Here is a 27,867-nt window from a genome sequence, read left to right on the forward strand (position 1 = left end):
AGGAAGCTATACAGTGGGGTCTTCAGGGGTTGGTACTAAGACCACTGCTTTTCTTGATCTATATTAATGACTTAGACCTGGATTTACAGGTCGCAATTTCAAAATTTGCAGATGACACAAAATTTGAAGGTGGTGTGAACTGTGAAGAGGATAACGATAGACTTCATGGGGTCAGAGACTTGCTGGTAGGATGGACGGACAAGTGGCAGATGAAATTTAATGCAGAGATGTGTGAAGTGGCACATTTCCGTGGGGAGAACAAGGGGAGACAATATAAAATGAAGGGAACAATTCTAAGGAGAGGACAGAAACAGAGAGGGTCTTAGAAGGTGTATGTGCATAAATTGTTGTAGGAGGCACAGCTGGTTCAGAAAGTCATAAAAAAAGGTATAAAGGATTCTGGGCTTTATAAATTGAAGCAAAGAGTACAAAAGCAAGGAAATTCTAGTGAACCTTTAGAAAACACTGGTTTGGCCTTAACTAGAGTATTGCATCCAATTCTGGGTACTGCACTTTAGGAAGGGTGTGAAAGCTTTGGAGAGGGTGAAAAAAAGACTCACAGCAATAGTTCCATCAATAAGAGACTTCAGTTAAGTGGACAGATTGGGAAATCTGGGCTTGTTCTCCTTAGAAGATTGAGAGGTGATTTGACAGAATTATTTAAAATCATGTGGGGTCTGGACAGAGTAGATAGGGAGAAACTGTTGCCTTTGGCAGAAGGGTTGAGAACCCATGGGGACACCGATTTAAGCAAGTTGGCAAAAGGACCAACATCGACATGAGGAAAAGCTTTTTTTTATCCTAGCACATGGATTGGATCTGAAATGTACTACCTGAGAGTGTGGTGGAAGCAGATACATTTGAGGCTTACATAGAGGAACTAAATAAGCAACTGAAGAGAAAAAAATTGTGGAGCGATGGGGAAAAAGTGGGGGAGTGGAATTGGCTGAGTGGCTCTTGCAGAGAGCCAGGACATGATGGACCAAATGGCCTCCTCTTGTGCTGTAACCACCCTATGATTCCATGAACTTCAAGACACATATCCCAGAAGTTAATTCCTTTAGGGAAGTATTATAGTTTAAGTTGTGACAGCCTCACAGGCGTACAAAATGGTGATAGAAAAGAATCAGGTCTTGTGGTGGAAGAACTGAGATGAGGGCTGGGATTTGCCAGCCCTGCTGTGGTGGGACCTCCTGCGGGTGATGTGGTGGCCCAGCTAGAAGTACATTGACCTTCGAGGGGGTACTGGATAATTCTAGTGACAGGTGGGGCCAGAAACCCCTGCCCAAGCACTCAAGGTCTTTCACAAAAGAGCAAGACAGGCTATTTTTTCTTACTGAGAAACCAAAATGAATGGCTAATAGTTTAGGACACTACCAAAGTTGAAAAGAGAAAAATAGACGATGACATAAACCAGGAAGTTTTTATTAAGAAATGCTAAGCTTGGGTTTTAGAAGCTCCCGGGTTGCAGCAGGGTTGGAAGATGGGGGAAGGCAAGAGGTTCCACACTTTTGAGGAATTAGGAAAGAATGACTCCAATTATATGAAGAATCGTTACTCAATGCAATAGAAATGTTGGAAGGAGATTAGGTTGGACGAGATTTGGAGAAGAAAAATCAGAGAAACACGGATCATTGTAATTTTTGATAACCCAATTGCTAAAGCCTAAACCAAAATAAACAGATTTGGCAGGATTTTGAGGTACAAATAACTGCGAGGCTAACAATGCTCATTTTCGAAATATAAATTCAACAGCAATTTCCAGTGACTGCACATGCACAGTTAAATATGGAAATCAGGTGTTTGAGATGTCCTGCTCCTCCAAAAGCTAACTGAGAATGGTATCTCACTGGAACACTCACCATTAAAATATATGGAGCAGCGAAAAGTTGCTGTACTTACCCGACATTTACACACTAAACTCACCAGAAAAAAACTAAAGATCTGTCCATTCTAGGGTAACTAAAATTGAATCAAAATGGTAAGACTTAATTACGACCAAACAGCCTCTCTGGCACTGAAAATTAACTTTAACAAGCATGGAGTCTCATTCCTTCAGGTTTAATTAGTCTTGGTGATTTAAATTGGTTTTTAAATTTACTTTTTCTTTTGGTTTCTTTAATTTACCATAAGTTCCAGTGCAAAATGTCATAGAAAGTCTGTGGGCAAATACAGGACCAGGGTTTCCCCATCGGTGGGTGGGGGTGGGGCCTGCTCGCCGGTGCATAAAATGACGCACGGTGATGTCGGGCAGAACTCCCGACGTCACCCCGCCCCCATTTAAATGTTCAGGTAGGCGGGGGCTCAGTAAAATCAGCTGTGCGCCCGCCGACCTGTCAAGGGCCAATTGAGGCCATTGACAGAGTCATTAAAGTAATTAATGGACCTGCCCGTCCAACCTTAAGGCTGGTGGACAGGCCAGGAGCCCTGGCGGGCATTAGAAAAAGCATCAAACCTCATCCACGGGCGGGATGAGGTTTCATGTGGGTTTTTAAAAATGTAATTAAAGTGTTTTTAAAAGTTAAGGACATGTTCCAAGGCATATGACAGTGTGACATGAGGGGACATGTCAGGGAATTTATTTTTTCTCTATCTTTAATATTTTTTATTGCAGAGCCGATCTCCCTGAGGCAGCACTTTGCTCTTTCGTGCGCATGCACATAGCGCTTTCATGCGGACGTCACACTGGACAGGCCTTAACTGGCGCACCTCCGCGTGCCCATTCCTCAACTTCCCCCTCAACGGGGGGGGGGAAGTGGGGGGGGGGGGGGGGGGTAAATTCTGCCCCACTGTTTCTTTGCCGCTTTGAGGCAAATCTGGTCCATAATTTCAGTACGAGTATCATGGTGAGGTTCCCAAAATATTGTGGCAAGTTTTGACCTAATTATCTGACAATCGTCAAACTTTTTCTGCTCTGAACCTGAAGTCCAAACCCATTCAACACTTAATTCCTGCAGAATATCATTTACACACACTGAAGTTCTCATGACAGGAGGCAACCTGCTCAAGGGAAATACGAAAATGTCAGAAAACTTATTTTAATACATGTTTTTTGCACTAAATTTAACTAACGCCAACCATATCTCTGCCCATGATACAGCACACGTCACGAGCAATACTTCCCTCTTTGTTGGAGTCTTTCAATTGCTTCTTTAGGAAGTCCTATTTGGTCAGCTGATTTGTTGTTTATATCACTCATATAGACGTCACTGCCATTTGTAAAACTGCTGAGCAGCTTATGTCTGATTTCAAGTTCTGCAAAATACAGTGGAAATAATAAATGCAACGATCTGACTCAATCGGAACATTTTGCGAAACCGCTGAGCCATATTCGGAATTTTGATATAGAATTCCCAGCTAGCTGAGGATGCCATATCCTGGTCTGACAGGAGTCACTGCTGTCAGGTTTATTTACAGTATGTTACAGACAATGGGGATAAGTTTAAATTTGTAGGATGATATAAAATGGGAAAAATGGGCTTAAAAATCCGCATGACACCATATCTGACTGAAGGCAGTGGAAAGGAGAAATCGAATGGGGTGCATCCTGGACGCCCGATTCAATACCGAAATAGTTAATGTTACCCGTTGATGCACACAGCAAAGTGGAAATCCAGCTTTATTGTTGCCTTTTCTGAAATATTTAATCGGCTTTCTTTTAACTTTCTTTTTCTCTATTTAACTACTTATGTGCATCAAGGTGAGGGATGTTAATGCTCGGGAACATTCCCTTTTTTTCAGGTGACCTGGGTCAGGTTCAAGCCAAACGCAAAATAAACCACCCAAAAGTGGGCCTCAGCCCAACCAGTGCAGTTTCTTTCCCATTTCAAACATATTCCTGAGTCTTCTCCTCAACCATTTGTCCCTCCCCTCCACAGATGGGATTGTCACCGCATACTCAACCACCGACAACATGGGGTCACGCTGAGCAAAGAGTGAGCCGAGCCGGTCACATAAATGAAGAAATTCTACTGGAAGGGGGCGAGATGACCAACATGGTCCATATCGACCTGTCTGAGCTCCAGCCCCTCAGGAGACTTGAGCTCTCACAACAGGTCACTGCAGCCTCCTGGTGCAAGACCTCCTCCCCAGTGGAGTAGGTCACACACATTGTCCATGGCTGATAAGGTACTTGTGACTGGTGGGCAAATCACTAAAGTCAAGTTCCCGACCCACAAATGGTCCATCCGTTCTGGCAGGACCAAAGGTGAGCAGATTCTGTCCTATATTTAAATAATGCTAACAAATTTATCCTGTGTTTCGACCATGGTTGACTCCATGGTCTTAAATTTTTGGATATTAGGGGCAACATGGAGAGAAAGCGGGAACATGGCGTTGAGATAGAGGATCAACCATGATCGTACTGATTGGTGGAGCAGGCTCGAAGGGCCGAATAGCCTCCTCCTGCTCCTAGTTTCTATGTTTCTAAAAGTAGGTGCTCAAAACTGTGGCCTAAGCAATGATTTGTAAAGACTTACCATTACATTTTTGCTTTTGTATATTGCAACCATATTTTTAAATCCTAGGGTGCCATGTTTATTTTTACAACTTTATAATCTTCGCTACCCTGTTTTAAAGTATTAAGCTCAAGTAGCTTTACAAGGATGACCAATGGGTTCGTGAAATAACAGGTGCATATTTCCATGTTGTTGGAGGGATTTTACTTTATGGGTTATGATGTTTTTTTTCATCTAATATCTGAAGAATGACCAATGTTTAAATATTTTCTCCAGGTGATCTTTGACATTATACTTACGGATGTTTTTACTTCTAATGACTATATTTTCTTGGTCAGAAGTAAGCAGTTTGTTCAGGTTTTGCACCATTCTGTCAACACCATAAACTACTGCCATTGGACCCTGAACAATCTACGATCAAAGATTATCAAACATCAATACATTGTATGGACTTTATAAAACAATACAATTTTCAGGTACTTTTTAAAAAGAAACACACCTATTTTGTTAAATATTTTTCCACTTTTATTAGGCTTCTTATCAATTCTCAGGCAAGGAGGCAAATAGATAAACTCCTTTTCAAACTTTGCCAATGCACCCCTCTAATGACTGGAGAGTCATGAATGAGTGGCCTTCAGTTTACAGTATGTCTCCTTGTTAGCAGCTCCAGGACATCCAATTTAGCCACAATAAAGAGTTATGTGTGAAAATTCTATTAATCTGTGGGCTAATGCACAGATAGACTAAAGTAATATCCAATAGGCTGTATTTTTAACTGTAAATTATTATGGTGCGTGCAATTCTGTGAAGAATTAGGAATGTCACTAATAGATCAGAAATTTATATAGGTTTTTAATTATCTGCCTTTTTACCCAAGTATAGATTGAATAACTAGTGCAATTGAAACTAATTAATTGGTATTCCATAATTATCATCTCGTCTGGTTAATTTAAGCAGATATACTGGATGCACATTGCTCATTTGAAATAATGATTAAGCTTAAGTATTTCACATAACATAATTGCTCTAAGTAATTGTTATAGAATTTTATTTATATTTGTTCAAAGTTCAAATAAATGACACTTGTTAAAATATTTTATGTACCTGTAAGCTAACACAACAAATTTCATTTCCCTGGATAATTTATCAGTCAGGTATCAATTCTAATTATAAATAATGATACACGATACAATTGGGAACTGAGGAACTCTTTTTGAGCCCACATGAAGATAATGAAACCACAGGTAATAAGTCTAAAAAGATTTTTGTTTTATATTTCAGATTTTATTCTATATGTGCAATTAGTATCTTGATTGATACATGATCATCATCAGTGCTGCTCAATAAATTAAGAGAGACAATGCCATTTAGACACCTCATAAATTTGACACAAAAACAAAAATAGCTGGAAAAACTCAATGGGTCTGACAGCATCTGCAGAGAAGAACACAGTTAACGTTTCGAATCCTCGAAATGTTAGATGTATTTCTCTCCGCCGGTGCTGTCAGACCTGCTGAGTTTTTCCAGCTATTTTTGTTTTTGTTTCAGATTTCCAGCATCCGCAGCATTTTGCTTTTTATCATAAAATTGACAGTTCTCCACATCCACCACAACAGTTTGAAACCTCTGCCGGTACCCTCAGCCCAATACTAGTTAAACTATCACCCGCTCAATAGCAGGCAAGTAGGTCTTAAATAACAAATAAAAGTCGTTCCCATTAGCCGCATCAAGATTTTCAATGATTTGGGACCAATTGTAACAGGGGATCAGCTTTCACCAGACGAATTTGATACCCTTTCAAAACTCACCCACGTTGGAAAAAATGCCCGGGGCTCGTTGAAAGTCGCTGACTGATTTCCCAGAGTGCCCTGAGGCAGTGGGGGATGAGTCCGCAGAAGGGGAGGTTTAATATTTCTGCGTAGAGCCTGCAGGGTCACTCCTTCACCTCCTGGTGCCACCGGAAGATGGTATTACAAATTTGAAACTTGCCTTGATGAATTTCTTCTGGCCCTAGCCTGGTCCCGGGGATAGCTCAGTGGGAAACAGGCTGCTGTTTCCTGCTGTGTGAATAACTCCCTTTAATTTTGGTTTAAATTTGAGTAAGCGGGGTAATTTTCAGAATTATTTTCTACTGACATGCTAAAATGGCAGCAATATTGATGCTGTCGAGATACGAACTTTCCAAATTGAATGCTTCTGGGGCAAACGATCATTCTGTTGCAGCTTGGCCACTGATTGTTATTGCACAAAAAACCAGGTTATACTTCAAAATGATCTTTCCCAATCCCTAATTCAAACAATTGTGTTAAATTAAGAAACGTGACTGATTACCTCATTAATTTCAGTCCACCCTTCCGCATTGTGCTGATCAAGAACCTCACCAGCTACATCTATGAAGCTTCGGCTTATATTCTCCAGTGCCTCTCTGGTGTCATTTACTTGTGGTTCCATGTTGGCGACATTTTGCAGCAAACGTATAATACTTAGCATGTCAGCTGGTTGCAAAGTGGCATTTTCTATGCTCAGAACATGTTGTACTGTCTCCAGTAGAGTCTCAGCTTCAGAAATATCGGGGACAAGTTTTGCACTGCTCAAAGACATGTACTCAGTAACCTGTGCAAGGAGAATTTATGTCAATTGCATTCATGAGTGCACCATTTTTATCCATTTCTCCTGTTACTTGAGCAATTAATAAAAAGTGACAAATGAATATTTTCCTGCATAACATTAGCTTTAGATTAACTTAATCTTTATTGCCATGACTACTGTAAAGATAATAATTGTTTCATATACTCGTGGTGTGGTTGCTGGCTTGTAGCATGCGTGACCTATCTTACTTAGATAGACTGTAGTCTTACTCTGGTATTTGCTTTAAACAAGTTTAAAGAGACAGAGAAAGAGGATGGTGCCAAAGTTTGCAGAGGACTGTCCTACCCCCTCCCTCAGGGGTCAATGTCAGCTCCTGGACCCACTGTATAAAGAAATGAACTGACCTGGTGCTTCTGCTCTTTAGCATGAAGGCCCAATGCTGCTCGATATCAGAGGAAATGCTTCTTGCATAATTCCCAACTTTGGTCTCTCTGCAGGCCCTCGAGACACGCAAATGGGCGAGGTAGAGGCAAGTGGCTGCTCACCGGGTACAGGCATCTTTCCAGTTTGCCGCCTCCTACAGTAGGTTGGTAAATCTCTTCTGCTACCAAGTTTTTCTTCGCTTTCTTGCCATGGTTCCATTGATGGTACGAATCCTGCTTCAGATTGGTGTCTCTACTGCTGCGACCCCATGTTTCATATACTCGTACAGTGGTTGCTGGCTTGTGGCATGCATGGCCTACCTTACCTAGAGAGACTGTAGTCTTATTCTGGTGTTTGCTTAAACTAGTTTATTAACACTATATATATGAAAGGTTACAGAGTGGGTATGTTTCTCCTGAGTGCAGTGTTCCATTCACTCTCTCTCTCGAGTCTAACCCATGACTGTCGAAGTCACTGATACACCAAAGTCTACATCGCTCATTAACATATCTATTCTATTAATGCATTACACTACAATACATTATGTAAACATGCTAAATTAGTAGCAGGGTCAATTAATTGGGATTTATTTATTTTTGCAACAAAGGAACTGAACATAATGTAAAAAAAACCCTACAACCTTCAGCCTCCAATTATTTGTATTTCTGACTAAGTAATCTTGGGTTCTCATTTGAATGATCATTGCTTTGGAAATTGATGAGTTACCGAAAGGACACTCTAATATCTATGTACTGGTACGTTCCTTCAGGGGCTCTCCCAGACGGTTGTTGTAACATCAGCGGAAGATCAGAAGAGAAACTGGATAGGTGCAATAATCTTCGAGCAAAGTTACAGTGGTCGGTCAGGAGAATCCCTGAGAAAACTCACAGGGCAGGTCTTTAATGTATTCTTCAAAATTATAACTGTAAAATGCACCACACAGTATGGCATTAAGCCAAGCAGAGCCAGATCTGTGCTCAGTACTCTAATCTCAATTGATACAGAATTAAAGACAATCATTTCCCTCACTATCCTTAGATAAGGCATATGGAATCCTTCCATTTATTAGCTGAGGCATAGAATATAAGAGGTATGTTGGAACTATATAAAACATTAGTTAGACCACAACTTGAGTATTGTGTGCAGTTCCAGTCATGTGTCATGAAGCTAATAATGTTATTGAAATTTTTTTTTAAATAGGGGGTTAGTCCGTGGGTGTGTCTTAATTGGATTAAAGCCAGCTAGTCTGGGTGCTCTGATGTGTGCTGGTTTTAAGATGTAAGAGAGGTAGAGTGCATTTGCATTTTGTTGAATAGAGCATTCAAGAAGGGTAGTGAAACCTGGCACCTAGCTAGCAGAGACCAAGCAATGTTTATAAAATTGGTACGACGAAAGGGGTTTTACTGTTAGAAGAGGTGGAGTTCAAAGGGGCTGGCGATACAGTGAGAATTTACATTCAATGAGCTGCGTTGGGTATAACTGATAGCAGTTTTGTGTGTGCAGGGCAGAGGCAGAGGCAATATAAGATCAAAGCCTGTAAGTCTGCAACTGTGTCTGCAAAGGAACCAAAGTGAAAGGAACCTCATTTTGAATTTGTAAGGTGAAAATGCTTTGCCTGGTGTCTGGTTAAAGTCTATGGGCTGAATTTTCCCCCGTCGGGGGAGAAGTTGATGGGCAGGTGCGCACAGATGTGCTTCTGATCGGTGCCCCCAGTTGGAGGCGCGGCGCCCTTTTACATGGGCGGGCCAATTCAAGCCCACCTAGCGTGATGTCCTCACAGAAGCGCTGTGCGTTCCCTGTGCAGGCGGGGGGGGGGGGGGGATTCCTAAAATCGAGAGTGCGCTCTTTCGCGCATGCGCACAGAGGAGCACATGCATCTCCCTGGGGCTAAGTGCAGCCTCAGGGAGATTGGCTGTAAAATGTCAAAAAGAGAAAAATAGAAAATAAAATTTCCCTAACATGTCCCCTCATGTGACAATGTCACATGAGTTGGGACATGTCCATAATTTTCACAAAACCTTTATTAAAATTTTTAAAAAGCTACATGAAACCTCATCCCGCTGGTGGATGAGGTTTGATGCTTTTTCTACTTCCCGCTGGGGCTCTTAGCCTGCCCGCTGACCTTAAGGTTGGACGGGCAGGTCCTTTAATTACTTAATAGCCTCTGACAATGGTCTCAATCGGCCATTGACAGGTTGGTGGGCTCGCAGCTGATTTCGCTGCGCCCCCGCCTTCCTGAAAATTTTAATGGGGCGCGGTGACGTTGGGAGTTCTGCCCGACATCACCACGCTTCATTTCATGCGTCAGCGAGCGGACCCCACCCCCACTTGCCGATGCGTAAAATCCTGCCCTATGGGTTGCTGTGGCCTTAGTAGAGGTTAGTTTGGGAATTTGTTACAAGTTATGATAGTAGTAATTTGTAGCCAAGTGTGTATGTTTAACATGTGTAAACTAATAAATGTATCGTGTAATTTGATATAAAAACCTCCCAAGAACATGTGATTTGATTTCTGAATTCAGAGCTGCCTCTCAAACATACCACTTGAAAATATAGGTTATGACAGTGGTTTAAGGTTTCCCGCTGGGATTTTAAGTAACTCAGCTTGACAAATGGCTGGGTCTTAACACCATCTCATTACTGAAAGGATGTAATTGCATAAGAGAGGGTAGAGAGGAGATTTACAAGGACTGGAAATTTGCTGCTCTGAAGAAAGGTTAGATCGGCTGGGGCCTGTTCTCCTTGGGACAGAAGAGGCTGAGAGGAGATTTGATTGAGAGGTACAAAATTGTAAGTGGCCTGCATAGAGTGGATAGGAAGGGCCTATTTACTTTAGCTGAGAGGTCAGAGACAAGGAGGGGGGATAGATATAAAGTGATTGGTAGAAATATTAGAGGGGAGATGAGGAGGGCTGTGGGAGTCTAGAACTCACTACCCGAAAGGGCAGTGGGAGTAGAAACCCTCAGCTCATTTATAAGCTTTCTGGACGTGCACCTCAAGTACCATAACCTGCAGGGCCATGGACTGAATGCTGGAAAGTGGGATTAGGCTGGGTGACTCGGCTTTTGGATGGCATAGGCATGATGGACCAAATGGCCTCTCTCTGTGCTGTAAAGTTTCTATGATTCAATTCTAAGGAGTGAGAAGAAAACAAAATCAGTCCAGTCACCCAATCTTGAAAGCTACTGACAAATCCTACTGGAATATGTCATTTTTATCAGTGTCAGATGAGACCATGATCTGGCTCCGCTGTGATTCTCCTGTGGACTATACAATCTGCTGAAATTTATTGTCTGGGTTCACATCTTAAGGATAACCACTTGAACAAGTAACCACTAGTTTCCATGGAGCCCTTTCTCAACATGAGATCCACCTACACGACAGCAAGAGAATAAGGTGCGAATTATAGAGAAAATCTCTTTCACTGTTAGAAATTTCAAACATTATCACTTCTGTATTGAAAGCAATTTCAGCATTGATCAAACTGAAAATGTTCTGGAGCTGCAAAAAAGAAAAACTGAATCAGAAAGGAAATTTTCAGCATGAACTTGAACCACCTTGGGCTGAGTTTTTGTCTTTGGGTTGCGAAAGACTAGTTTTGCCACTCTCAAACTGTACCCATAAATGTCGCCTGACACACCCGCCATTTTCATCAGTTTCGGCGGGAGGTGGGTTTTGGGTACAGGTTGGCTGCTGCCATTGGGTTTGGGCTCGGATTTGGGGTCAGAACACATCTGAGGCGAAGTTACGTCCCTCCTGTCCCCTGCCCATAAAAGGGCATCAAACAGTGCAACAGCCATGGGATAGCTTGGAATTAGCCCTGACATACTTCTGGAGGAGACCTGTGACCCTTGGAGTGTAAGTGCCATGTATTTCCCTGCTGGCTGATATACTGTTGACTGTGTGAACTCGCCTGTTGACTGCATTCCCTTAATTATTCATGTGGTCATTGTTTTATTCCAGCTTTGGGATTGAGTATTTGACCCTGCAGAGGCAGGTATGTAATCATCTATCTGAGATTCCTGAAGCATTGTGCGATCATGTACTCCTGCTAGAGGAGTCTGTCATTATCATAACCTTGACAATGTCCCGGGGAGCACATAAGGAGCAGACATGAGAGAGTGGCCAACCTCATGATAAAAACAATGTGCCAGTTTGCACAGTGCATGCAGGAGGTTCGAGACCTCGTGCAAGAGGTAAGAGGTCTCCTGCACAGTGGCAATAGCTCCATTGCAGTAGTTGGAGAGTAGCTAAAGCCACTGAACGGGGCTATCTCAAGGATGACCAATGGGTGGCTGGAGGGGACAGCAGCTGAGCCTCAGCCTGTCCAGGCATCAGGACACTAGTCCAAGGACTCGGTATTCAGAGGAAGCGGATGAGGGTTCCACGCTTATGGAGGGAATCACACCATCCTCTGATCCCTCAGCCAGATGCTTCATCGGCTAGCTGAGTCCAAGTGAAGGTGGCTGTCTCTGCATAGGTGCAGGTTTTGCGGTCTGAAGTAGGGTCCCAACGGGTCACTGCATGACAAGGCTGACAGCCATGACCCTCACGGCCATATAGTCAGGGACATGTGCAGCCTGCCTGCACCTTCTCTGCAGCAACAAGGGGAGCACAATGTCAGAGAGTCTGAGGCCAGAGGATACCACATCAGCTGGAGCACTAATAGGATCACTGTGGTGTTTAGATAAGTTTAATTGTGTTAAGTAAGAAACTAGAGATGTGCAAACAGAACGAATACATTTATCTATAGAAAATAATAACTATTTAGAATATATTTACAGGTTTTTGGACATGTCCATGCAGTCCAAAGTCTTTATTGTCTCAACTGAGCTGAACTGTGCATCCACATTTGGATCATCAATCCTCTATCAGGTTGGATCACAGGATCTTTTCAATGGCCTTCCCTTGATGTAGTCAAGCACCTACTCTGGTTTCCTGTCAGCTTTCAACCTCACGACAGGCTCTCATCATGTGAGGCACCATTGTACTAGAAGGTCTCTGGCATCGATAGTGCCCTACATGGACTCCTCATATCATGCATAAAAGACCCCCCCTTGTCTCTGGGGGGCCCTCTTGTTGACATTCCACCTCACCCTTCTCATGGGTGCGTACCACTTCTTCCTCCTCCTCTTCCAATCTGAGGAAGGACCCCATTCCTCCTCATTTCTGGCTCCAACGCCAATGCTGCACCTGGAGGAATCTTGGGAACAAGACAAATCCTGTCACCCTCTGTATCAGCGCTGCGGCATCTGTGTCAAAGGAGATGAAGTGCACCAGCTTGGCAAAAAGGGCACCCATTACATGCTGGATGCACCAGTGAGCTTTGGACTGTGAGATCCCACAGAGATCAGACATGAAGCTTTGGAAAGGGCTGGTCATGAAGAAAGGGTCACAGTCACTATCAAGGCCACAGGAGGTACATGCCTCTGGTTTCCCCTTGGCTGGAGTCTTCTCACAGCAGGTTGCAAAGTTCAACCACTACTTCTCAGGACCTCCTTGTCTCTTAGTCGCATCAAGATACATTAACCTGTTCCTGCATGGCCTCTCAGGGTTCCACGCCTCCACCTCACAGTCACTCAACGGCCTTGGAGCTGTGCACATGGTGAGCAAGACATTTCAGGCTGCTGTTACTGCTCTGCTGTTACTGTGTCTCTATGTACCACAGATGGGATGGGGCTGCTCCCATTCTAGATTTCAGATTTTATCAGTGCTTTTCTTAACAGGCAATACTTAAAACCAGACTAATGACCTGGTGGCATGGGTTCAAATCCCACTACAGCAGCTGGTGGAGTTTGTATTCAATTAATTAATCTGGAATATAAAGCTAGCCTCAGGAATGGTGACCATGACAGCTATCTTTGACTGTTGCAAAAACCCATCCGGTTCACCTATCCTATTAGGAAGGGGAACCTGCTGCCCTTGCCCAGTATGACTCACACGTGATGCCAGGTGTGTAATGCCATACCTTCCAATAACTGGGGGATTGTACCGAACAGCCTGTCCCTTTGGCTGTTCACAACCAGGCGGAGCGCCGACCGCACCCAGCCAGCCCACGCTGGCAAAACTCAAAACACAGGGCAGAAATGTTCGCTCGGCGGGCGGGTGCGTGTCCAACCCACTCGAGGTGAAATGACGCACGTTGACATCGGCCGAGCGTGCCAATGTCAACGGGCAGCCGCGCGATGGTTTGGTCAGCGGGTGTGCTGCGGGAGCTGGCATCACACCCGACAATTAAGCGGCCTATTAAGGCCGTTAAGTAATCGATTAAATTAAAATTTTCGCTGCGGGATGAGGTTTCCAAAAGCAAATAAAAATAAAATGAGAACTTTAATAACATGTCCCTGCTCATGTGCACAGTCACATTGGGAAGGGGAGGGGGGGACATGTTTTACTACATTTTTATTTTTTAAAAACATCTCTTCATCTCCCTGAGGCACGGAGCTGCCTCGGGGAGATTACGAAGCGCTCGCTCGTGCGCATGCGTGAAGTTCACGCTCGGCCCGCTCGCCCTCCTCCCTCCCAGCAGGGGCAGCGTTCAGCGCTGCCACTCACGTTCCACTCTGGACGGGTCTTAATCGGCCCACCAGCATGGAATCACGGTCCAGTGCCAATCGCAGGCGGTGGTCGGCTTCCTGACTGCTACTGCCTCTCAGTGCCAAGCACCCCCACCAAGGGCAAAATTCCACCCATAGTGTCTAGCATCAATGTCCACGATTGGACAACACTTGCTAAACAACCCTGATTTAAGGTTATCAGTCAGGCTTGCAGTTTGGCTTATTTATGCATGCTAAATCCACATATATTCACGCACAGGCCCCCTCCTTTGCAGCCAGAAGGAGCGTGTCCATGTATTATGTCTTTTCCAACTAAACCAAAGCTTGGGGGACAGCCATTCCCTGCTTCATTCCCCATGACAATGCCTTGACCAATCAGAGTCAACCTGCCTAGTTTGAATTTGAAACAGAAGCTTGGCAACTATAAGTTTACTGTTTTGTGCTGCATTCTCCATGGCAATGCCTCTACCAGAGGGCATTTGCCAACCAGTTAGCACTCTCTTCTCTTGCAGTATAAATTGTTGTTCCTTTTACTGTTGGTTTACCTTGCACAGCTGCCCTGGCGAGTGCAAGCCAAAAAACTTTGATGCCAGGTTTCTTTTTTCAGCAAGACATACATTTATTTGGTTTACAAAACGTGCAGGTCCCGACAAAAATGGAAGGGGTTAGGAGATGTGATCCGTTATGCAATTCCGTTATAGTGGAGAATCCGACATCAATGGGGGAAGGTGAGCATTTTGCACAGGAGGCATTTCCACCCTGAAAGGACAAAATACCAGAAGCTCTCTGGGAGTTGTTTGACTCGAACACATATGCCTTCCAAAGGGAACGTTTCTGTAGCGAGAGTGTCTGCCGGCTCTGTTGCACTACCCACTGGGGTGTCCTTTGGGTGACTGCTCTTCTGGTACCCTTTAAGACCTACAGGCTTTCCTCATAATTTCCAGCACTCAGGCCTGGATTGGCCTATTTTATTACAATGGGAACACAGTGACCTCACGGTGTTCTCCTTTCGGGCTGCAAGAGGGCTCCTTATACCCACCTTTGTGTTTTATTTCCTGGGTTGGAGGCCCTTGCTATCTCGGGAACCCTGCTTATCTTTCCATGCTCATGCACGTGGCTTGGAGAGGGTCTGCCTGAGTTTCCAGGCCTATGGATGGGATCGGAGCTGTCTGTCCAGACAGCTGCTTCCTGGGCTGTGACGATTCCCTGTTCCTTCAGGCTGGAGGGGAAAGCAGTTTTTAAATCCCTCTAACAATATCAACTCCCACAATCCCTTGCAGGCATGTGGGATCTTTAGGGACCTTACCCATTGGTCAAAGGCAATTTGCTTCAGCCGTTTAAACTCGATGTAGGTTTGGGTGGGTTTCTGTCGAGTGTTCCAGAATTGCTGGCGATTTGCCTCTGGGACTAACTCGCAGGCACTTAGGATGGCGGCCTAGGTCTGCTCATCATTCATGGGCACATCAGGAGTCAGCATGGAGTAGACCTCTTGGACTCTCCCTGACAGCTGCCCTTGAATTTAAAAAGGTCCAGGTATCTGATGACCATTTTAGCTTCCTGCTACCTTCTCAAAAATGGCAAAAAATGACTCCACATCACTGTCTTCGAATTTGGCAATGAATCTAACCTACTGGTGGGCCTCAGAGAGTGGTTCTGGGTGAGGGAGATAGGGGGTGCTACTGGGTAGAGAGAGATTTTCCCCTCACCGTTTCCAGTTGCCTGGTCTCGCTTTCCCTTTGAGCTGCTAGCTCCATTTCCAATTTTTGTAGCTGGAGTTCTCTTTCCCTTTCCTCTTCCCTTGCCTGTGCTCTTTGTCCCTCTCCTGAAATTCTAGCTGAATTCTGAGCTTTCCCAGATCGAATTTGGCCACGGGAGGGGATTTGGAGTCGTGGTTGAGCTTTACATCCAACAGTTCTGTTAGATATGAGAGATCCAAATGTTCTACCAACAACTGGATCAGTTCACTTCTCTTCTCTTTACTGGACAATTTTAATTGTACCTCTCTAGCTACAGCTTTCAGCTGCTCTGTGATGAGGTATGCCAATGTCTCACCATTCCCCCCACCTCTAGATATTGAACATTGCAATTTTCTTAGTGTTAGGGAAAAGGGAATTTGCTGTGGTAAGTTACTGTGTTTTAAAAGTTGTTCCAGCCACTGAGGTTTTCTCTTTGGTTTCCAATTGGCTCTTTTATATCAGATTTAGCTCATGTCCTACTTGGACTGTGGTCAAATCCAAATAGGCGATACTGGGTTTGAGCCCCTAATTTCTGCGACGGGCAGGAGGGGGGTTAATTTAAAAAGCACTAATTCCTCCTCTCGTCATCTGTCTGTAAACAGAGAGGTGCCTTAATTTGTTTTCCTCTTTATAAGTGATGGCATTTTTCCCCAACCCCTCAGTTTTCTATTAATAACCCCACAGCAAACTCGAGAGTGGATGAAGGGTTAGTTTACTGCACACATTCAAAACACAAAAGGGGATCACAATGCAATATTGCCTCCACACTCAGAGAGTAAAGGGAAGGATAGAGAAAAGAAGGTTTTACAGTACAGAGACTACAGAGAAAATAAATATTGGTGCACATGAGTTTCAGAGTCCAGGGTCCAAGTCCATTGAGGTTTTCCTTCACAGAGGTCAGCAGGCTGAAAACCAATGTAGATTCCACTTTTCCGGTGATGTGGACTTCACCCAGTGAGATAGGCACACAGGGAGGAATCAGTCTTTTAGTACAGGATTTCCAGCAGAAACAGTGTAGATGGGGCCAGGTGTTCAACCTGGGCAGAGCTCCTTTTCTATGAGGCTACTAGTCAGAAGGTAAACAGCAGACTGAGCTGTGCAGTTCAGCAGGCAATATTACTCGTTCCATCATCTAGATTCCAGAGCCTGTTCAATGTCTCAGCCAGGAGGAATTGAAAGGGAGGTTGTAGGACCTTTGTCTGAGCAGACAATCCATCTCCTTCTGGCCAGCCTGGGTTATTAAGTGCAGATGGCCTTTGTATAGCTCTCTTTGAATTTGGGCTGTACAGTCCACAGGGGGTCATTGGTGGCTTCTCAGAAATAATAGAGGTGCCAGTTTTCCTGAAACTGCCAAGTAGCTTCTTTTATTCGGGGGTCACAGACAGACATGGTTTCAGCCACTTTAAAGGTCTTTGTTCAGTTTTAAAATTTTAGAAACAGTAATGAGCATATCTATATATTTTTTCTAAAAATATACAGCGTGAGGCCTTAGTCCCTCATATCTGTAAAGTTGTGATGGGAAAATCCTCGCAGAAATTACTGATGTGTATCTTTAAAGTTATTTCTCTCACCTTGAAATTTATTGCAGGATTTATATTGTACTCTGAATTCAATCAGAAGTAAAGTTCATATGCATAAACAGTATCTAAACTGTAGGTCTGATAAAGAAACGAAGATAATCTTAATCTAATCCATCCGGTTATGATCGAACTGGCTGCCCACATCTACTCTCCAATGACATTAATGAAAAGTAATGTCAAGCGAGGTGTTCACCAAGTTGCAGAGATGGTCCCATCAGCGTAGGAAATGTGCAGCTTTTTGTACTTTTTATACCTTTGGTATCATGAATTCTTTTTATGCGTATTTTGTACGAGCTCCTGGTAGATGAAGGGTTAATTTTAGATGAGTACTGCCTGTGTGGCATGAGTAAAATCAAGACCACACAGTAACAGGGGTTGATGGTGTGAACAGGAACAGGGAAGCAGGGACAAATATTCAAACAATTTTACCAGTTTTGATCAAAGGACATGCTTTGAAACGCACAGGTCAATGGACTTGGGAGCTATAACTAAATGAGGATACGGATTTGGCAGATGTTTATACATGAAAGGGTTAACGGTGGGCTGCTTAGGTGCCGAGGATAACATGTTCAGGTTGTAACCATGGGTCTGTGATCATTGACAAATGAAATAACAAGACCAAAGCACAATGGCAAAATCAGGACACATCAAGACTCCTGGCTGCAAAGGATAAAAGAACTCCCTTCAAGGGGTTCGTTGCACAGATTTCAAGAAGGCACCAATTTCAAAAAGATATAGGAACAGAAAAGAAGAACAGGTATCATGAGCTGTTTGTGCTGCTAGAAGACAGTGGGAAACAAGAACCATCTAAACTAGGGTATCGGCTGCCTGGGTTTAAGTATAACTTATGTTGCTTATTAAGTTGGCCTAATGCCGCTGTGTCAAGTATCTCCTTGCCTGAAATTTATTGTCTGGTCTCAAAACCTCTTACATCAGTTTTCAACTGAGAAGGTTTGGTTAAAATTACCCCCCCTTGGTTAAAGATTTCAACAAGATGATGCATGCCAGAAGGTTATCTAAGAGAACTGGAACAAACTGTTTTATTTTTTGAGCATTAAAAGAAATGCAAACACAGCTCATACCTTCCCTCTCACTGTATGTTCTGGTGTCTATGGAGTTTAATGTTTTCCTCTGCTCACGACTTTGGGTGAAAAAGTATATTTCAGTATACAGGTGATGTGCCCTGCTTTATATCCTTTCACCAAGAACAGTGAACAGAGTCAAAGGTACAGCAATATTTTCACACACATGTAAAAGGAAACCTGATTTGACAATACAGCTCTGTTGATTGTGGCAGTTTCTTTGTTCCGTCATCAACTTTATAAGAGGACTGCAAACAGTGCTCGAACATGTACCAACAAAGTTATGTTAGAAACACGTTATGCAATCATACTGTATTGTGTGCTGAATAAAAACATATTTGTTATACAACTTGGCAAATTAAATATCCAGAAGTGACAATACTATTCTCAGACAAGGATCTTATATCAGACTGTCCTTGTAATCAATTTCAAAAAGAACTTACCATTGTATTGTTAGAAAATTCGTTCAATTTAGTCTTGAATAAGCTTCTTGAATCTGAGCCAAACTTATTCAACTTCAAGTATGTATCTACAATACAGAGAAACATTATTCATACATTATATACACAGATACATTATACAATAGAGTTACATTATTCATACATTATATACAGAGATACATTATACAATAGAGTTACATTATTCATATATTATATACAGAGATACATTATACAATACAGAGATACATTATTCCACAATGAATCATTTAAGAAAGGAGAGTAATTTTTGAATGCCCCAAAATTAAATGTTAACCCTGAATAACATTAGAATATAAAATTCTCCTATTCAAAACAGAATTAAAATACTGTTTATAATATATTCACGTTTATTTATATAATCTTATTTGTATAGAACCATAGAAAATAATGTTAAATATCACAACGGTAGAATTGAGCAAACTGACTAAACAATGCACTCTCTAACCTTCTTAGAGATGGACGTTTTATTTAATGACAGTTCTTTTGAATACCGGGCATACTGTTAACACCAAAGGCTGTCAGTATTTCTATGACTTTTCTTAGCTGAAACACGAAGTATTTTAAGTTACAAAGTATTTTCAGTTCATGAAATATGACAACACTAGTACATGTTAGAGGCGTGTGTTATAATAATGATTTTTGTCAGTTGTGCATCTGACAGATGAAAGTACATCACCAGATGCTTAAGAATTTCAGAGCCAAAATTCTAAAGGGCCTCAATTGAACTTTTGGTTTACTAATAGTGAAATTCACATTCTCGTCTCATAGAGGAAGTCCTGACTCAGAGAACTGTCAGCCAGTCTGACTACAAGCAGTCTCACCAGTCTACATGCTGGAGCCTACAGGAGGAGTGAAGGGTGGAGTTGCAATGGGGATGGAAGGGAAGGCCCACGGTGGGAAGGTGGTGATGGGAATCGTGATGGCAAGGCAAGGCAGGCAAGGCCCAGGGAAGTGGTGGAGGAGGTGAGGGAAGCAGACCTTGGGTCCCACCTGCAAAAGGGGCCAGTAATGGAGGCACCACAAACACTCCCCCCACCAGCCCCCCCACCACCTCCCCCCCCACCCCCTCCCCCCACCCCCACCCCACCCCGCACCCTAAGTCCGAACAGGGTAACATGACAGGCTTCCCCAGCACCACCACCCCCAACTTCCACTGTCCCTGAACTCCTCACTCTGGCCTCAAATCCAGGCAGAGGCCAGGCATGGAAGTGGCTCTTAAACGTCCAATTTGGCCACTTAAGGGTCTCAATTAGATGAGGATGGATGGACCTTCCCGGAAAACTGCGCACAGGTCAGGGGAGGGAGGGTAGGAGGCAGGAAGGTCACCCAGGGAACTTTACAGGCTCCCCCACTTGCAAACCCGCTGGTGGGGGCTTGTAAAAATCCCCAAGTATCTAAGACCTTGGGAACTTAGATGCAGATTGGCAGAAAAACAAACAAGACTTAAGGATCCCATGCTGCATAGAGATATCAGCTATTGTTCAGTGAAAGCAATCTTGGCTTTGCGTCAGATGGTCTTCAAGTAGCGCCGCAAAGACCTGTGCCCAAAATCTAGGGAGTACCCATGTGGAACATGAAGGGAGGTTCAGGAGATGCTGACTTTCAGATGAGATGTGAAATCTGCTCTCTCAGGTGAACATAAGAACATAAGAACTAGGAGCAGGAGTAGGCAATTCAGCCCCTGACATTCACTACGATCATGGCTGATCTCATTTTGGCCTCAACTCCAATTTCCCGCCCTCTCCCCATCATCTTTTAACCCGTTACTAATTAAAAATCTGTCTATCTCCTCAAATTTATTCAGCGTCCTAGCATCCACTGCACCCTGAGGTAGTGAATTCCACAGATTTGCCACCCTTTGAGAAAAGTAATTCCTCTTGATCTCTGATTTAAATCTACCGCCCCTTAGCCTAAAACTAGAAAGCCCCAGAAGGAGGAACATCTGCTCCATGTCTACTTTGTCTATCCCCTTTAGCATCTTAAATACCTCAATTAGATCTCCTCTCATCCTTCTAAACGTTAGCGAGTATAGGTCTAATCTGCTCAAACTCTGGTGGTTGCAAAACATCTTGTGCACTAAAGTGCTGTGGATCTGCCTAGTCGGGTATGACATGAATAAGTCGGCCACAAAGTATTCACTCAGTTTCAACCTCCCAGCGCCAATACTTACTGTCTTTGAGCAATTTAATGTCAAAGTGGCCCTGGTTACCCTAACGCAGGGAGAAAATTCACTGCTGTTCTGATAAGCGCCGTGGCAACTGCTGATAACATGGCCCCAATAATTACTTGGAGCAGAATTTTGCCCTCAGATGGTGGGTGGGTCCCACCGGCTTGGCAGCGGGTGGGTAGCTGAAGTCCGCTGCCGAAACGGGGCCCGCCACCAGTTTGAGTGGGGGGGGTGGCCAATTAAGTCCCACCCAGCAGCCTGCCCGACAGGAAGTGCTATGTGCTTCCTGTGTGTGGGGTGGGGGAGGGATTCCCCATCTGTCAGAGTGCGCACTGCTCCCTGAGGCAAAGTCCTGTCTCGGGGAGTTTACTGATGGGTAAGAAAAGTCAAAAAAAGAGAAATATTAAAATCATTAACATGTCCCCCCTAATGTGACAATGTCACACGAGATGGGACATGTTAATAAGGAGCACAAAGTTTCTTACCTTTTGTTAAAATGGGCATGAAGTCAGTGGATGAAGTTTCGTGAATAATCTGGAGCCTGCTGGGGCTCCTGGCCTGCCCGCCAGCCTTAAGGTTGGCCGGGCAGGTCCTTAATGATCTCAATTAGCCTGTCAATGGCTTCAATTGGCCATTGACAGGTCGGCGGGCGGACAGCTGATTTCACTGTCCACCAGCCTTCCTAAAGATTCAAAGGGACCGGGATGATGTCGGGGGTCCCTCCCGATGTCATCCAGCATCATTTTCCCTTCGGCGAGCAGGCCCCGCCCCCAAATCGCCAAGGGGAAAATCCTGGCCTTGGTCAGGATTCTTAAGCGGTACCGAGGTGTCCACAGAATAAGTGGTCCTATTGACAGGCATGGCTCCCAGTCAGGCATGAGATCCCCGAGACAAGACCACAGCCCAGGACACCAGCTCCTCTGAGTAGAATTGTGAGGGGAGGGGGAGATTGTAATGAAGCTTGGAGGGTCAAGAGCGATTGTGGGGGTTTGGAGAGAGATTTGAAGCACATATGGAGGATTGAGGTTGTTGATCATAGGGAGGGTGGGGGTCGCTTAACACAGGTCGGACGGTTAAAAATGAGAGGAGAAAAAAATGTCCCAGCAATTTTACCAAATGGTATTTCCAGACCTCTAATCCCATTCGTCGAGTATCACCTTGCCATCACAAATATTATAGAACTTAGAATGTGTGCAATTCTTTGACGATCCATAAAACTGAGCAGAATTTAAAGCAGAATCAGAAATGCATTGAAGAAAAACAAGAACAAAAATACCTGGCAAAACTCAGCAGGTCTGGCAGCATCTGCGGAGAGGAACACAGTTAACGTTTCGAGTCCCCATGACTCTTCAACAGAACTAAGGAAAAGTAGAAAAGGGGTGAAATATAAGCTGGTTTAAGAGGTGGTGGGGGGAGGGGAGCTGGGACAAAAAGACCTGGATAGAGGGCCAGTGATAGGTGGAGATAACCAAAAGATGTCACAGACAAAAGGACAAAGAGGTGTTGAAGGTGGTGATATTATCTAAAGGAATGTGCTAATTAATTGATGAAAGTTCAACTCCAGCAAATCAGAAGGGTCAAAAGTTTAACACTGCACAAAATAAATGGTGAAAAATGCATTTCTTATTTACTATTAATATGCAATTCAATGATGCATTCAATGTTGTTGCTTACTGTGTTGAAGTATTTGAAGGAAAACTCATGTTTGAGATCTTCAAATGTGTATCAGTAACTAACCTTTTTTCAACTGGCAGAGGAATGACAGTGGATTCTCGCAGCCAAATCGACTTTTAAATCCAGAGATGGGGTCAAACGTCTGACACTGAGCCGAAGGAACTTTCAATGCTGTAATAAAACAACAAAATTGTGTCGACAACTTCATCTTAGGGGGGACAATGGAATTACCAATGAAGGTAACAAATTATGTATTCACTATATCTCTCCAAACTGATTGAATGTATCCCAAAAGAGATTTAGTGTTTTCACGACTTTTATCCAAATTAACCTTTTCATTTGCATATGAGCTATATTTCAGGTTTGAATAAACTGCACTCCAGAGAGTATTAGCCTCTGTGTGAACTTAAATAATATAAATTCATACCTATCCTGCAATTTAGCAACTGAAGCTTTAGCAAAATGGAAATAAGTCAGCAATAAATATAATCAAGAGTCAAAAAAAAACACAACAACTGGATCTTCTTCTTCAGTTCTCTGCCCAAAGGCAGGTCAAACCCACAAACTCCGCCAACGGTAGGGTAAGGAGGCAGGTCTTAATATCCACCGCAGCCGGAACAGGGGTCAATCCCCGTGCTGTTGGCACCAACTTGATCCAAATCAGCCATCCAGCCAACTGACCCCACCCCCCACCCCCGCCCACCCATCCGACTCATTCCCCCCACAAAGAATCCTGTGGCAACATGCATGTTGCAATCCCGGAGCAATGGATAGTGATGGTAGAGGTTCCAATTTTCTCTTGAACACATGACTAATCAGGAATCTCTCCAACCCTTACCGCCTGTCATTGGCATATTTTGGAAGGGTTTACAGGTTGATACTCAAACTGCTTGGCCACCTTTTGAATTCACCTTCCTTGGCCATCAAGTCCTGGGGCAGAACTTTGCCCTTGGCCGGAGTGCTTGAGGGGGGTGGGGGGGTCACAATCGCTACCGTCCCGCGATTTCACGTTGGCGGGCGGGCCAACTAAACCCTGCCCGGTGTGAAATTCGAGTGGCAGCCCTGCCTGTGCAGGAGAGAGCGGGAGTGCAAAGCCGTCCACATGAGTCTTGCACGTGCGCCTGAGTGAGTGAGCGCTGCACAATCTCCCTGAGGCACAGAGCTACCCCAGGGGAGGTGGAGAGACATACAAAAAATAATTTAAAATAAAGTCATGAACCATGTCCCCTCATGTGACTATCAAGTGAACAGGGACATGTTATTAATGAAAAACTAAAGTTTTTACTTTTATTGGTTGAGGCTTCAAAAAAAAAAATGCAAAGTGAAAATATTAATTTAATCGATTATTTATTTAATGGCCTGAACAGGCCTTTTAACTGTCAGCGGCCGTGCTGCCGACACTAGCGCTCGCCCGCCTACCAACCTCTCTTATGATTGAGTGTTGACTTTGGCACGCTCGGCCCACATTAATGTGCGTCAAAGCTTCTGCCCCTGGAGTGGGGGTTGACATAACAGCACAAAACAAAAACAGAATTACCTGGAAAAACTCAGCAGGTCTGGCAGCATCGGCGGAGAAGAAAAGAGTTGACGTTTCGAGTCCTCATGACCCTTCGACAGAACTTGAGTTCGAGTCCAAGAAAGAGTTGAAATATAAGCTGGTTTAAAGTGTGTGTGTGGGGGGCGGAGAGATAGAGAGACAGAGAGGTGGGGGGGGCGGGTGTGGTTGTAGGGACAAACAAGCAGTGATAGAAGCAGATCATCAAAAGATGTCAACAACAATAGTACAATAGAACACATAGGTGTTAAAGTTAAAGTTGGTGATATTATCTAAACGAATGTGCTAATTAAGAATGGATGGTAGGGCACTCAAGGTATAGCTCTAGTGGGGTTTTTTTTTAGTTTTTTATAATGGAAATAGGTGGGAAAAGGAAAATCTTTATAATTTATTGGAAAAAAAAGGGAAGGGGGAAACAGAAAGGGGGTGGGGATGGGGGAGGGAGCTCACGACCTAAAGTTGTTGAATTCAATATTCAGTCCGGATGGCTGTAAAGTGCCTAGTCGGAAGATGAGGTGTTGTTCCTCCAGTTTGCGTTGGGCTTCACTGGAACAATGCAGCAAGCCAAGGACAGACATGTGGGCAAGAGAGCAGGGTGGAGTGTTAAAATGGCAAGCGATAGGGAGGTTTGGGTCATTCTTGCGGACAGACCGCACGTGTTCTGCAAAGCGGTCGCCCAGTTTACGTTTGGTCTCTCCAATGTAGAGGAGACCACATTGGGAGCAACGAATGCAGTAGACTAAGTTGGGGGAAATGCAAGTGAAATGCTGCTTCACTTGAAAGGAGTGTTTGGGTCCTTGGACGGTGAGGAGAGAGGAAGTGAAGGGGCAGGTGTTGCATCTTTTGCGTGGGCATGGGGTGGTGCCATAGGAGGGGGTTGAGGAGTAGGGGGTGATGGAGGAGTGGACCAGGGTGTCCTGGAGGGAGCGATCCCTACGGAATGCCGATAAGGGGGGTGAAGGGAAGATGTGTTTGGTGGTGGCATCATGCTGGAGTTGGCGGAAATGGTGGAGGATGATCCTTTGAATGCGGAGGCTGGTGGGGTGATAAGTGAGGACAAGGGGGACCCTATCATGTTTCTGGGAGGGAGGAGAAGGCGTGAGGGTGGATGCGCGGGAGATGGGCCGGACACGGTTGAGGGCCCTGTCAACGACCGTGGGTGGAAAACCTCGGTTAAGGAAGAAGGAGGACATGTCAGAGGAACTGTTTTTGAATGTAGCATCATCGGAACAGATGCGACGGAGGCGAAGGAACTGAGAGAATGGGATGGAGTCCTTACAGGAAGCGGGGTGTGAGGAGCTGTAGTCGAGATAGCTGTGGGAGTCGGTGGGTTTGTAATGGATATTGGTGGACAGTCTATCACCAGAGATTGAGACAGAGAGGTCAAGGAAGGGAAGGGAAGTGTCAGAGATGGACCACGTGAAAATGATGGAGGGGTGGAGATTGGAAGCAAAATTAATAAATTTTTCCAAGTCCTGACGAGAGCGTGAAGCGGCACCGAAGTAATCATCGATGTACCGGAGAAAGAGTTGTGGAAGGGGGCCGGAGTAGGACTGCAACAAGGAATGTTCCACATACCCCATAAAGAGAGAGGCATAGCTGGGGCCCATGCGGGTACCCATAGCCAAACCTTTTATTTGGAGGAAGTGAGAGGAGTTGAAGGAGAAATTGTTCAGCGTGAGAACAAGTTCAGCCAGACGGAGGAGAGTAGTGGTGGATGGGGATTGTTCGGGCCTCTGTTCGAGGAAGAAGCTAAGGGCCCTCAGACCATCCTGGTGGGGGATGGAGGTGTAGAGGGATTGCACGTCCATGGTGAAGAGGAAGCGGTTGGGGCCAGGGAACTGGAAATTGTTGATGTGACGAGTGTGAGGAGGAATCACGGATGTAGGTGGGAAGGGACTGGACATGGAGAGAGAGAAGGGAGTCAAGATAACGAGAAATGAGTTCTGTGGGGCAGGAGCAAGCTGAGACGATCGGTCTACCGGGGCAGTTCTGTTTGTGGATTTTGGGTAGGAGATAGAAGCGGGCCGTCCGAGGTTGGGCGACTATCAGGTTGGAAGCTGTGGGAGGGAGATCCCCAGAGGAGATGAGGTCAGTGACAGTCCTGGAAACAATGGCTTGATGTTCAGTGGTGGGGTCATGGTCCAGGGAGAGGTAGGAGGAAGTGTCTGCGAGTTGACGCTCAGCCTCCGCGAGGTAGAGGTCAGTGCGCCAGACAACAACAGCACCACCCTTGTCAGCGGGTTTGATGACAATGTCAGGGTTGGACCTGAGAGAATGGAGTGCAGTAAGTTCAGAGAGAGACAGGTTAGAATGGGTGAGAGGAGCAGAGAAATTGAGACGACTAATGTCGCGCCGACAGTTCTCAATGAAAAGATCGAGAGAAGGTAAGAATCCAGAGGGAGGGGTCCAGGTGGAGGGAGAATATTGGAGATGGGTAAAAGGATCCGTTGAACTGGGAGAGGACTCCTGCCCAAAGAAGTGAGCCCGGAGACGAAGACGGCGGAAGAAGAGTTCAGTATCATGCCGAGCCCGAAATTCATTGAGGTGAGGGCGTAAGGGTATGAAACTAAGTCCTTTGCTGAGCACTGAACGTTCAGCGTCGGAGAGGGAAAGGTCAGGGGGTATAGTGAATACACGGCTGGGGCTGGGATTGGAAGATGGGGTGGGGACGGAGGGACAGGCAGGGGTGGAGGGTCCTAGATGGGTGTTGGTGTCGATGAGTTGTTGGAGCTTGCGTTCCTTAGCACTTGAGAGAAAGAGAAAAAGTTTCTTGTTGAGGCGTCGGATGAGCCGAAGGATAAAATGAAACTGGGGGCACGCGCAGCTTTGAAAAAGGGTACGGCGGTGCTGCTGGAGGGAGAGGTCGAGTGTGTTCATATGGCGGCGCATGGAACTGAGTGTGGATTTCAGAATGTGACGGGAACAGCAGTCCGAGAAACGTTTTATGTCCCGGAGATAACTGTAATCCTGGGTGGGTTCGAAACATGAGGGGTGGAATTTCAGTTGAAATCCACGTGGGGTAAGTCGGAGACAGAGACAGTCACTGAGAAAGGAGATATGGCTGTGAAAGCGGGTTTTAGTAAACACCTTGTCGAACACTAGGAGGGAAATGGAAAGCAAGGAAGGTGAGCAAGAAAACAGAGAGATACGGAAATCTTGTCGCAGAGAGGAACAGAACTTCTTCAAGGAGGTAGGCATTTCTAATTTTGCTTCCAATCTCCACCCCTCCATCATTTTCACGTGGTCCATCTCTGACACTTCCCTTCCCTTCCTTGACCTCTCTGTCTCAATCTCTGGTGATAGACTGTCCACCAATATCCATTACAAACCCACCGACTCCCACAGCTATCTCGACTACAGCTCCTCACACCCCGCTTCCTGTAAGGACTTCATCCCATTCTCTCAGTTCCTTCGCCTCCGTCGCATCTGTTCCGATGATGCTACATTCAAAAACAGTTCCTCTGACATGTCCTCCTTCTTCCTTAACCGAGGTTTTCCACCCACGGTCGTTGACAGGGCCCTCAACCGTGTCCGGCCCATCTCCCGCGCATCCGCCCTCACGCCTT

At 44.8% G+C, this 27,867-nt stretch overlaps 1 protein-coding gene across 1 annotated transcript in view; it reads right to left on the bottom strand.

The window, feature by feature from the left end:
* Positions 1 to 27,867, bottom strand: part of LOC121281538 — a 185,314-nt gene that overhangs the window by 148,960 nt on the left and 8,487 nt on the right. Inside the window, exons 6-17 of the mRNA XM_041194487.1 lie at positions 22,807 to 22,914; positions 18,867 to 18,952; positions 17,805 to 17,929; positions 15,828 to 16,091; positions 14,571 to 14,622; positions 10,846 to 10,969; positions 8,196 to 8,343; positions 7,592 to 7,727; positions 6,789 to 7,070; positions 4,757 to 4,868; positions 3,120 to 3,255; positions 2,837 to 3,000 (exon numbers count right to left, since the gene is read on the bottom strand). Coding sequence (XP_041050421.1) covers positions 2,837 to 3,000; positions 3,120 to 3,255; positions 4,757 to 4,868; positions 6,789 to 7,070; positions 7,592 to 7,727; positions 8,196 to 8,343; positions 10,846 to 10,969; positions 14,571 to 14,622; positions 15,828 to 16,091; positions 17,805 to 17,929; positions 18,867 to 18,952; positions 22,807 to 22,914 — 1,737 coding nt within the window. The remainder of the gene's footprint in view (positions 1 to 2,836; positions 3,001 to 3,119; positions 3,256 to 4,756; positions 4,869 to 6,788; positions 7,071 to 7,591; positions 7,728 to 8,195; positions 8,344 to 10,845; positions 10,970 to 14,570; positions 14,623 to 15,827; positions 16,092 to 17,804; positions 17,930 to 18,866; positions 18,953 to 22,806; positions 22,915 to 27,867) is intronic.

This window comes from Carcharodon carcharias, chromosome 8, assembly GCF_017639515.1.
Source record: "Carcharodon carcharias isolate sCarCar2 chromosome 8, sCarCar2.pri, whole genome shotgun sequence".
Classification (NCBI taxonomy): Eukaryota; Metazoa; Chordata; class Chondrichthyes; order Lamniformes; family Lamnidae; genus Carcharodon; species Carcharodon carcharias.